Source organism: Poecilia latipinna, unplaced genomic scaffold (assembly GCF_001443285.1).
Source record: "Poecilia latipinna isolate Pla-1442-1.1 unplaced genomic scaffold, P_latipinna-1.0 Scaffold773, whole genome shotgun sequence".
Classification (NCBI taxonomy): domain Eukaryota; kingdom Metazoa; phylum Chordata; class Actinopteri; order Cyprinodontiformes; family Poeciliidae; genus Poecilia; species Poecilia latipinna.
Genome location: NW_015113389.1, coordinates 1 through 12,609, shown reverse-complemented (window position 1 = coordinate 12,609; position 12,609 = coordinate 1). Strand labels below are relative to the sequence as shown.

General features: G+C 36.9%; 1 protein-coding gene across 1 annotated transcript in view; it reads left to right on the top strand.

The window, feature by feature from the left end:
* LOC106955884 (neural-cadherin) overlaps positions 1–11,657 on the top strand; it is a 136,504-nt gene extending 124,847 nt beyond the window's left edge. The window contains exons 23-28 of the mRNA XM_015046312.1: positions 750–964; positions 5,888–6,012; positions 6,195–6,322; positions 9,171–9,294; positions 10,942–11,125; positions 11,362–11,657. Of these exons, the coding sequence (XP_014901798.1) occupies positions 750–964; positions 5,888–6,012; positions 6,195–6,322; positions 9,171–9,294; positions 10,942–11,125; positions 11,362–11,642 (1,057 nt within the window). The 3' untranslated portion in view covers positions 11,643–11,657. The remainder of the gene's footprint in view (positions 1–749; positions 965–5,887; positions 6,013–6,194; positions 6,323–9,170; positions 9,295–10,941; positions 11,126–11,361) is intronic.
* The last annotated feature ends 952 nt before the right edge of the window (positions 11,658–12,609 follow it).

The following is a 12,609-nucleotide window of genomic DNA, read 5'->3' as shown; positions in this document are numbered from 1 at the left end:
AATCCTCGCCATCATTGTGATTGAAAGGGCTGCTTTTCATCGCTACATGCATCTCTTTGTTTGGTGGCATTTTTTTTTTGTGATTAAAATTCATCATTACAGACACTTGCTCAAACAGATTCGAGAGTCTCGTGAAAAATGCTTAATTTCCAGTTTGTCCGAGAGCGTCGATCCTTAGCGCTAACGCTGTAATCAAAGTAGATAAGTAGCTACAAAAAGAGGCAATCTGGCAAAGTGTGTAGCATAAGTGTGAGCAGAGGGCAGTTCAGGAGAGTGGAGGGGTGGAGGGGGGGGGGGGGGGGGGAACAAAAAAACTTCTGAAAATCAGTGATGGTTCGACACATAGAGGAGTGAAAGAAATAAATGTAATTATCTCCTAACAAAGGGAACGTGATATGCCTGGCCTGAACTGTCTCCGGGGAGTTCAGCTCAGACAGCTGCTATAGATAAAGAATAGACCAGAGTAATGCTGTGTTCATAACTAATTGATTTAATGTAGGGCTGAATATTCAGGGCTTTGTCGCTAATGCAAACAATTGATAGATAAAAAGTGCTCCGCTCGCTGTCTGTTGACAGGCAGCCTGTTCAAACACAGTCGGACCTGTCTGCCTGCGTGAATCAACAAGACTGTCACGTACGACGGAGACAATGCGAAGATTTCTGAGAGCTCAAAACTGAATGACACTGATTGTTTCTTTCCACTTGTTTTGTCCTGATTTTTCACACATTTTCCCTTCTCTGTGCTACAGGTGCCACTGCCCCCCACAGCTCGAAGGGCCAGACTGTCAGCAGACAAGACTTAGTTTCCTTGGTAACGGCTATGCCTGGTTTCCTCCCATAAGGCCATGCTTTGATAGCCATCTTTCGCTCGAGTTTATGACGGAGGAAGATGACGGACTGCTGTTGTACGCAGGCCCGTTGGCCACCCTTTTACCTGGGGATAATGAAGACTACATTGCCATAGGTAAGTAAATAAACAAAGTCAAGCCTCAGTAATTACATGTGTGCTATTGGGCTTCTGAGCTCTAAAACCTGGAACTTAATTGTGTGCGTTAACTACTGGGAGGTAGTTAATCAACCACAAATATGAGGAAAGCTTTAGGTTTGTGTTTACTTCAGAGACGTATGAGCTCTCAGTCAACTGAGTTATACAACCATCAGCTCAATATGCTTTAAAGACTAAACACATTTGCTAATAAATACATAAGCAATACTTTTTCATAAGCCCCTGAGGTCAATATCATACTTGCAGTGAAACAATCGAAAAACCTTTATTTTCTGTAGATGTTCACTGTCAGAGTGAACATCAGCAGGACTTTTTATTTTTTTTGACATATTGATAAACTTTTTTTTTTTTTTAAAGCATAAGTAAAATAAATGCATCCTCACTTTGACTGAAGTTATATTTATGGATAGACATGTTTCTGCAGCCAGTTTTGAATTATCTGCCTGTAAATAGGTTTCTCCTGCACCAACTCATACTCATGCATTTCTATAGATTTTTTGAAGATTTTTTTATTACATCTTAATGTTTGCTTCTGATTTCAGCTTGGGGAGGTTGGCTCATAAAATTTGTGACAAATTATAACCCATAATCATACAAAAATAACTCTAGTTCACTCCTGTAGTACTTTGTTGTCCTGTTTTTTTTTCTACCGTCAGGAGACGAATACCCCCATCCACCAATGTCCTTATGCACCTTTGCACTTTCAGTCATTTTGTACCAGGTACAAAACTGTTAATGTCTTCTGAGGGACATTTCATTCCACCAAACTTGATTTCACCACCCAAGTGTGTGTTTCAGACCAGCTTTGACAGCCAAAAATAAAAGTAATTTTTGATACTCACCTCATAATTTACTGTAATAGTAAGTAATATGGGTAATCGGAAAGTAATTTTGGTGTGATTACATGTCTTAATCATATTTGAAGGGGTCAAAATGTGGATTGGAAGTAAACTGGATGTAAATAAGGTATAATATAAAGTTTCAAAATAATAACTTAAAAATTAAATAATAGTATGTGCATAATTAGAGATTTTTTTTGACCATTCATCTCCACAGTTTATCAAAAATACTGAGCTACAATGAAAAACAAACTCATACTCTGTAGTTTACAAGAAGAGTACAAAAACAGTTTGTTTGAAGGATACAAAGTGGAAGGGATGAAATGGCAATGTTTGGTACACAAATCGGCGAAGGGGTTTTTTGCTATTTATGATATTGAATCATTTCCTGTGTGTAGATATTACAGAATTACTTGAAGTTTTTGAAAGTCAAAAAGTAGTACGCAAACCAAAACAGCAAGCAAAGGTTTGATTTTAGAAGCATGTTTTTCTTTCTGTCTAGCTCTGCCACTCCAAATATTAGTTGGCATCACATTTCATAAATAAAAGGTTTTGCAGCTGTTGTTTCAGTTTGTTAGTTTCAAGGCTGCAGCAGTACCTGCTTCTATTTCTAATGGCTGTTTGAACTTGATGGTAAAAACATCTTGGATCTATTATTTTTTTTTTCTTTCTCCCATTAACAGATGATGTGCAAGTGTAGGCCTCGGTTTTGGCATTTTGCTCACCTTGAACATTTATGTCTGTCTTAACATATTGTAGCAATAAGATCTCATTGATTTCATTGGTGCCCATTAGTGTGACAGTTGTTGCAATTTCCAAACTATTTGTGAATAGCTGTGAAGGAAATGCGTCACAAGCTGGGAACATCTGACCCAGTGCCTGCCATTGCTAGCCAGTAAATATGAGCATCTCCAGGTTAGATGCTGGAATGGTTAGAGAAAGTTTCAATCTCAGGAGCCAAGTCTCAGGCTCGACGGGTCTTAATTAGGAAGTTAAAAGTTAAAGTTCATGGCACTGCAAGACTGCTGGGTCTGAAACAGAAACTCGAATGAAAACAAAGATCAACAAAACCTTAGATAGACCAGGGAGAGCAGCAAGAACTTTTATTTCCAAAACAAAAGGAGAAAATAAAACGTATATCTTATGAGAATTTCCAGTTCACAGCAAAAACAAAAGGAGAGCACGACTTTTGACTTCTGAGTGGGTAGATGAAAGGTGAGAAGGTTGAACTTCTTCTGCTCTTAGCTGGAGAAGTGACATACTTTCCCCTGTATGTCTGAACAACTCGCTGATTAGATCCTTTCAAAGTGCCGCAAGTTCAAGTATGTGTGTATTTATTTAGCACAATAGGGAAAAACTAATTCAGACAAAATGCAAAATGCAGAGCGCATGGAGAAAATGTAAAGCTATTGTGTAGATAGCGTTTGTACAGCAGTAAAAGCAGTAAAACAGTAAATATTCTGCATAGTTGGTAAAAATATCATAAAGCAATAGAAATAATGGTGAATGAAAAACACCTACATTTCAAACCATCGGTGTCTTATAAAATTATTATAGCTGTAACTGCAACAATTTTACATCTTTATAGCAATAAAATATCCAGGTGTGTTCGAGCAGGTACACATAAAACATCCCACAAGGAATTGAACCAAACATCCCCAGTCTGAAGGGTTTCAGCAGAAAATTCAAACTAGAATTTTAGGTAAATTGTTGGAGGATAAATTGTTGGAGGCCACAGAAAGAAAACATATCTATGTATATATTTTTGTTCCACGACATGTAAACTATTTACAAGATCATAGGGTACCTTGAAAGTATGATATGCAGTAAACATATTTGATCATACTTGATCAGAAAATGAAACCTTAAATGAGCATGAAAGTAAATTATGTAATTTACAAACACTAGACTAATACGAACAGAAATAGACATAGCACTGGTATTAGAATGGAGCCCTGGGAAATTAAATAGTGTTGTTTGCCATAGTTGAAATTACCATCCCTAAAACAAGCTGCACAACTTCAGTGTAATTCTATGAAAACCCTGTTTCTTTATCTCTTCCAATAAAGAATAATGATTTAAAGCCTTTAGCACAAAAATGCTGCAGCAAAATTCTTATCAGCTAGGTATGAGCAATGAAAACCAATTTGGATTGGAAAGCAAATAAAAGTTAATCTGTGAGATGTTACGTTTGTTTGCTTTCATATTTGCGAAACGTGGAAAAATAAAGAAATAATTTTGCCATGTTCGTGTTAAATCTTCCTGCAGGAAAAAGGATGTCTACATGTGATATATTGTTGTCTGTATGTGATCCTTTGAAATCAATAACGGCAAAGCGTGAGGTGTTGTGTATTTGAGTCTTGATTTACTGAGTTTAAAGATCCCAGTAAGGTCTTACGATAAAAAAAAAATTTCCCCTTTTTTTTTTTTTTTTTTTTGCGCCTCCAGTAATGATCGATCACTCGTGCCATCACACAGAAAATCAGTGAACCATAGTTTCTTTTTGTTGACTCAGGTCCAGATTTTCCTTGAATTGAGCTTTTTTTTTTTTTTTTTTTTTTGCTCTGTTGGGAATCTTTCATAGCATGGTTGAATACCTGGTGCAGTCCACTTCACAGGTAACGACTCGGAAAGCACACAGTGACTTCATGAAAGAAACATCAACACAGTTTATTGTTGCTGATACAAAGGCTCACTCTGGGAACTTTGTGTTTTTTTTTGTTTTGTTTTTTTTTACCAAAACAGATACAATTAATACAGTTTAAGTATGTCGTGCCTTAAAGATCTAATTCCATTGCAGCCTTAGGAGCACTGAAACATTTAGAAGAAGCATACAATCTTCTCAAGGCAACGAGAGTGAAGACAATGTTAAATATGCTGAATGTAAAAGTAATATCATCCAATTGTGTAACATAGTAAAGAAACAGTCTTTGTAATTTTATATTATAAATGATGCAGTTATGGTGGAGTTATGCTATCAGGTTATTGTTTCTATCATTGTGCAAATGCTCACCCTGCCTACACGCATGGATATACAGTATGACTATATGTTTTCTATTCACTGTTCTCTAAACTAATGAATCTTTAACGAGCCAAAGTCATTTCTTAAATTTCCTCTGTCACCCCATGATACAGAGCTATTTCCAGTGCCGGACCCAAAATAAATAATTTTTTTATTGCCGTAAAATAATCTGAATGACAGAGGATGTTGTTATTTTAAATCTTCTGTCTGGTATTTCAACTACTTACAAGGTGCATGGAGAGGGGCAAAGATCTGGTAAGATAAAGACTCCAGTAAAATTAAAAATTCTGGGGAACCAAAAAATGTTGGCTCTTGTCGTTTTTGGGGGTCATGAATGCAGTGAAGTTGGTTCCTTTGCATTTCAAGTGTTGCTGGAGTCTACTATCAAACGATCTAAAAAAAATAATAAGGACGAGAAATAATCTCACAGTATCTCAGATTCTTTGTCGTTCGGTGAGCTTTTTCAAAATATAATCACCTTGTTTTGGCAACAGGCTTGCCAGCAATCAGAGATTAAGAGAAACGGCCTTCTGTATCATGTTGCAATTATTCCTAAGGCAAACAGGAAGCCATGACTTATTATTAAAATGCACAAACAGCTGTGTACATTCAAGAAATGTAAACCTGAATTCATTTCTTTTAACACAACTTTGCCACAAGTGCTCTAAATGTGGCTTGCAGCATACTGTTCTCTCTGCTACTCAGATTCTGCGCTCCAGTCTGCGTTCAGTTGTTTATTCTCTTTGTTTAAGAGAAGAAACTTCCCTTGGGTATTTCCCTGTATCAAACTGGGAACTTGAACCTTGCCTTTTTATCATTTTCTTGTATTTATACCCTGTTTGGTTTACAATACATTTCATCACTATTTTCTGTTTACCCTGGTTTTATATTTTTAATCATACGTGCATTTTGAGCTGCTTTTATGAGTTTGACCTTTTTTTTTCCAATAATTTCCCCCAGAATTAATCGTCCACTTATTTTTCAGCGGCTTCTATTAACTTTGGTGTTCGTCTTTTATAGAGCTGATTGGTGGGACTCCTAGCCTTAAAATCAACCATGGCTCTGGGACCCTAGTTCTCCAGTTAACAAATGTTGGAGTGAGTGACAGACGTTGGCACCGCCTTGATGTGAGGAGCAACAGCAAAGTAAGAGAAGTACAGAACCACCATAGCTCCTACGCGATTGTCACTGACGGTTTCACTCTACGTGCGAGAGAAATGTCAGATTAGAAAACACGCTGCGGCGCCACGGAATTGTCAAGAAGCTCAACATTCATCCCCACATGCGGCTGTAATGACTTCTCTTTTCTTTCCCACCCAATTTAAAGGAAGTGCGCTTTACTCTGGATCGATGCTCCAGTGCGATTGTCATGGAAGCAGAGGGGGTGGATTCTTGGGCAATGACAGAGGATCGCTCTTCCTGTGAAATACGAGGGGTCACGCCCAACAGGGATAAGTAAGACCAATAATTAATTCTGGAAAGAGAAAATAGTTTGGGGAAAAATATCTGTATTCTCAGACTTTATTTTTCTGTCCCTTTGTGTGAACTTTCTATCCAACCGTTCATCCATCCGTAGATCTAGCTGGCCTTTTCGTGGCCATACCGCCTTGTAATTAAAGAGAGGGAAACGCCATTAACGAACAGTTCATTTTATAATTAGCATATGTGTTTAATATGTTCCTGTCACAGGTCATTTGGAAAAGATTCGTCCCTCCCTCCAAACCATCCATGGTGTTTCCACAGTTCACATTTGAAGCTGGACCACAGTAGAAGTATCTCCAATAAATGTTTTATGTTTGTATATTTAAAACATGAGTTTAAAAAAGACAGAGATAGGAGACATTTTTACTTGAAAATTAAAATATAAAACACAAATCTACGTAAATGAAGCAGATGTGAACTAACTAACCGCTATGCTTATTATTATCCAAGTGGTTCTTTTAATGAAAAAAGACACAAATTAATGGCTGTATTTGCAATGAGTACTTAATTGGACACAGGAAAATGTGTGGCTGCATTTGTTTTGAGTGCACGAGAAGTAACAGCGTGAATAATTCAAGAGAGCCTTCTTTAAACTGGAGTGTGGCTTTCTTTAGCAAGCCCAAACAAATCTATTTGTGTTTAGTTTTCACTTACTGTTTTTAAACCTAAACTGACGCATGGACCGGAGGGACTTGCCCCATATCCTCATTGGGCAGTGTGAGGATTAGATGCAAAACTAGCAGCAGGGGGCTGGGGGAACTTAGACTTTTCAAAATGTTTTGGATTGGTTGCTACTTTCAATGTAGTATTTAGTAGATGCTTTGTTTCATATTCTGTTTGCATTCATGTCTTAATGTTTTCTAAGTCACACAATGTATGCCTTTTAGGTTTTATTTAGTAACTGGCATTGTACATTACAAACATAAGATAAACAAATGAAAGACAGAACAAAGAAAATTACATATTTTTTCTTCAAAAGTGTATCAAAGCAGTATCAAATTCATTTTCCATTGATTCTCAGTTAAATATCTCAGCTTAGGAATCAAATTGAATCTGTTAACTTAGAATTACCAAACAAAGCATCTTTGTGGCATTTCATACGTTAGACAGCATGGGAAAGATTTGTAGGTAGAACTGTTCAAACCCAGAAATTCTCATGGAAAATGCTGCTTATGTTTTTTCCAGGGTTTATTATTTATTAAAATTAAATCAGATGGATACACAGGCTGTTTTTAGTTTCTCATGTGCCACACTGTTTTCTCTGGGGGAAAGAAACTGTTGATGATTTCCTGAAATGTAATCCTTAAAATGCCAATTAATTTTTGACTTCGTATCCTCATAGCATTTTGTGCTTGGTCACAGCTCAACTTGTTTACTACCACCATGGACCCGGCTTGCCTCTGGACTCATTATTGTTGTTTCAGCTTAGCTACAATTTGAAAATTGCAACCTTACACATAATATTGTGATGGAGCTTTATTATTTTTTGCACACATATTATAAAGATTGTTAGGACTTGGAAAAACTCTCACTTTTTTGTGTATAATCTGTTTGCTCTTTAACCCAGAAGTTGAACTGCACTTCAGCAATACAGCTGTCAAGATGTTTTTGTAGTTAAACCTCTGCCATGTCCCTCAAGCTTTATATGTCTATCTTGTTTCTTTTAAAAACTGAAAGGTTTATTCGCTTTTAAATCTCTGAAAGCTAGTGCTGCACAGGTTGTGGTTGGAAGGGAAGTTAAAACAGGGCTTTGAAATCTCTTGTTCATTTTGCTCAGACACTAAGAAAAACAAATGTTTAATATCCATCCTGTTATTGCAAATACACATTATTGATTTCTTTCCATGAAGCAATTATGGGATATTAGCAGAAGTTTTGAACTGACAGGACACATAAAATCTTAAAAAAAAATAATAATAAAATAAAAAAAATCCTAAAATTACATGTTTTGTTCCTTAGAAACTTTGTGCTCACAAATAACGCCTTGAGTCACCTCCATGATCTAACTTCTGACTAATGTAGAGCTACCCGTTATTACTGCAGTATGAACTGTGTTTTGTCTTTTCTCTTGCAATTTTCTTTTCTCTTGGAACCAGGATTTCATTTATTTCATATTCATGAGGATGAAGTCTTTTGAACAGGCAAACTGTTTTTGGTGGGTGAGGAGAAAGCTGCTTTATTGATCTATTCACTCTCACAACTCTAACACACTTTTCCTCAGTAGTAAGTGGCCACACATCCACTTGACATATTCGCACCAGAATGTTTTTATTTATTTATTGTTTTGTCAAGAAAACGTTCCAATTTATGTTTAAAACAATCATGCTGTTACATAGGTTTAATGGGTTATTTATTAATAGACTATCTGTTGATAAACCTATAATAAATGTATATTTTATAATAATTTTACAGACAAAGAGATTCATAAATAAAAAGCATATTCCAATGAGGGTATGTTTTGACTTCCCTTGGCAGAGAAATTATCACCTTGACATCTCTTGAAAGTAGTAGAGGAATCTCTTTCTGAGTGGATTTTGCTTTCTCACAAATGTAATTTACATACTGGTATAATGCATACTTTCAAAGTAAGAGGAAAGGAACAATGAAAAGGTGTCACATTTGTTTTCTGTATGTACAAAAAGTGATGACCGCCTCAGCAAGAACCGAAGAAAACTATGAATTTTAACAGACAGCTGGTGTTGTATGTACATGTTACAACTGCTTACAGTCTCTGCTTTATTTATGTTGCAAGTTCTGCCTTGAGTTGTAACCTTGAAAAGTTTCCCTTGGCACCCATACTTTGGTTGTTTCTCATCCCCAGGTACCTGAATGCAAGTCATGTTCTGCAGCTTGGAGGAATCAATGAGAACATATCATACGAATACCCACAACTACAACACAAACATTATACTGGATGTATAAGGGACTTGATTGTGGACAGCAAGGTAAAGTAAAAAAAAGTGATCTAAGTTTAACACAACTGCATGGCTGGACGAATAGGTGGCTGTGATGTATTCTGTTCTGTTATGACAGAAAACTAGCTAAGTTTATAAATAATACAATTTAGTAAAAGAATGTATGTGATTTAGGTCTGAGTGATACAAAGGTTTCTTGCATGCATAATTTTTATTTATCAGTATGATTTTTTTTATTATTAATTGGAGTTTAACATACAATAAGTTTGCCATTTTTGTCGAGAATTTGGAAAAGTTCAGATCATACTGTTATAATCTTGTGTCATATGTTTTATTTCCAGTATTTGAGTTAAACCGTGTCATAACTTTGGGTTTCTTTAAAGCAATAAATCAAATACACAGCTTATTGTAAAATCTTGCAGAGGTTTTACAAAATACTACAAAAAACACTACAAAGTATTAAGGAAGTATGTGCAAACGTTTACATGTACAGAAAGTTTACCATTCTGTCATTTAGTAAATGTAAATATTTGTAATCCTAACTGATCTAAAACAGAATAAAAGGTAGTGTAATGTAATGTCAGAAAGGGAAAAGAAAAGGGCTTGTATCTTTGAGTGTATATGGGCTTTTAAAGATACAAACATGTGGGATTTGAAATGGAAACATGAAATAGAAATAAACGTGGAAACACGATAACATCGACCGTATTGTAAAGGAAAAAAGCAGCACATTAATTAGTAAAATGAATACACAACCTGCATACCGCGCAGCAATTAAAAGCCCAAAACACATCAATATATAATCAGCCAGGAGCATAATAAACCGCACAAGGAGTTCAACAGTATCAGCTAACAAACACACACAGATTTGCATTTATTTCTATATTCTTACCAGAACACTGCACTGACAGAACTCACTCCCGAGCGCATTACGTTAGCGTCATACTGTTTTGGACATTAGGATGATTAAAGCAGATTAATTAAGGTAAATACCAATGCCAACAAAACCTCAATTTGATGCCCGAAGACAAATAATACTGTTGTCATGTCAACAAACAAACAAACATAATGCACTCACACATTCTTATCCCCATGCCCCCACTACAATTACTGAATGTGCTACAACAGTTGGTTCTACTCTAATAGATACAACCTGATGTCTTTTTTTTTTTTTATTAACACACTCCTTAAAAGCTCCAAATGAACAAACTCCTCGTACGTCCATTTTAATACCTGTGCTGACAGTTGCTGATGATCAGCCGACTGCATTTTGCCGGTAGCACCCGGGTGCCCTGTTCCATGTTCGTATGAAAGAAGGCTGAAGGATTCACTCATTGCGTCTCCATTCAGAAGTTCCTCCCCCTTTGTCTCAGATAAAACTAAAATGTTCCATTTTAGAGTTTTTATCAAACAATGAAATTGATTTCACAAAATCAGCTTTTTGAAAGATTCGATCTTAAAAGCCATTAAAATTCGACCTTAAAAGCCATTAAAATTATTTGAGTTTTTGTTTTGTGAATTGTAAAATCTATTTTCCAATGAGATGAGGCATGTTTCTTTTACAAATCTTTAATAAAACTATAATTTTTCAATTTCCTTCTTTTTTTTCATTCCTTCTTTCAGCGTGTCATTCTTCAACTCTCTTTCTCCTGTTTCTTTTCTCTTTATTCAATCTAGCTGTATGACCTTGGTTCTCCTGCTGAATCCTCCAACACTTTGCCCGGCTGCGGTCTCATTGATAACCACTGCGCCGACTTGGAGCAGCTTCCCTCCTGTGGCAAGCGGGGCAGCTGTCATGGGGAGTGGGGCTCTTTCAGCTGCCTGTGTGAAAAAGGGTTTACGGGCCCGCATTGTGATCAAGGTAGGCCCGTAGAGTTGCCCTTAAATGACCATGACGTTTTCAGTCTGAACCTCACGAGGTGTGCAGACCCAAATGGGAAAACTTGCTGGTGTGGGAAGATAACCCCGTCTTACATAAAGTGCTTCTGCACAGCCGCACACCCTCGCTGTAATTCCCTCATGTATTTCCCATGTGACAGCTGAATTAATTGAACAAGCCTTTTGTGCTTTTTTTTTTTTTTTTTTTTGATTGACAAGTGACTCCAGAGTTTTCCTTTGACGGCCGGAGCCACGTTCAGCTGCAGCTCTTGTGGTCTCTCCCTGCAAGGCGGACCAGAGTCCAGGTTGGGGTCCGTACTCGCGCTTTAACAGGGGTCATCCTCAGCTTGCTGTCCCAGGAGCAAAGTGAATACCTGCGTTTAGAGGTGAGTCACGGCTGGTCACCCGCCTCCACCTTGACAGCTGCGATTGTCTTGTTTGTGAGCCTCAAATTAGGCCCTGCAAATGATTGCAGCAGATGCTTGTCAGGCTGTGAGTGAGTAATATCAGGGTTGGAGACATATGGGTGGATACTGAGGGGGCTGTTGACTGACATATGTATGTTCCTTACTGGCTCTTTGACTAGATCTGCAGAGAGCCTTTTCGGAAAGTGTTTGATTAAAAATAATAGGCCCTTCTTATTCAAGGGTATTTTTGTTTCTGGTTAAGGTTTCATAACCACTTTAATATAACAAGAGAGTCAGTGGGCATAGCAATAAATGGAAGGCCAGATCTCCTGTTAAACACTTCTGAGTTCTGACACAGCTTATGTGGAGAAGTAAGCTCAAAGTCTCTGCAGTATGTCTCTAGATGCAATAAAAACTGTTCCTTACAAAAGTATTCAGTTATCTTGTTCACATTTTACCACATTACAGCTATAATCACCTCTGTATGTCATGCAGGTTTTACGCAACAGACCAGGATAAAGTGGAGCATAATTTTAAAGTTAAATAAAAAGAACACGTGGTTTTTGCAAAACTGAGTTGCATAAATTTATATTAAGCCTTCCTATAATCCAAGGAAGTTCAGTACAATTTGCTGTAGTTGTACAGCACCAATTGTCGACAAAGGTAATCTGAAGACGCCTTTACAAAGAAAAACTCCTGAATAAAATCCAGGCTCAGAGACAACCTAATTACTAGACAGTACATCTGTTTTAAGAAGAACTCAGAGGTTTGTTAGAGAAAATTAGTGTACAAGCAGCAACCTGAAGACAAAGGATAATATCCAGGGAGAAGTTTAGTTTTTTTTTTTTTTCTATAAAACAATAACACAGCCTTTAAATATTTAATGGAGCACTGTTCAAGCCATCATACAAAAATGGAAAATGGATGGTGCAACAGCAAACCCATCAAAACATAGTCATCCACCTAAACTGACAGGCCAGACATAAAAAGCATTAATAAGAAAAGCAACAAAGAGGCCAGTGGAAAGTTGAGAGGGTGAATCTTTAGCCTAAAAAAAAAA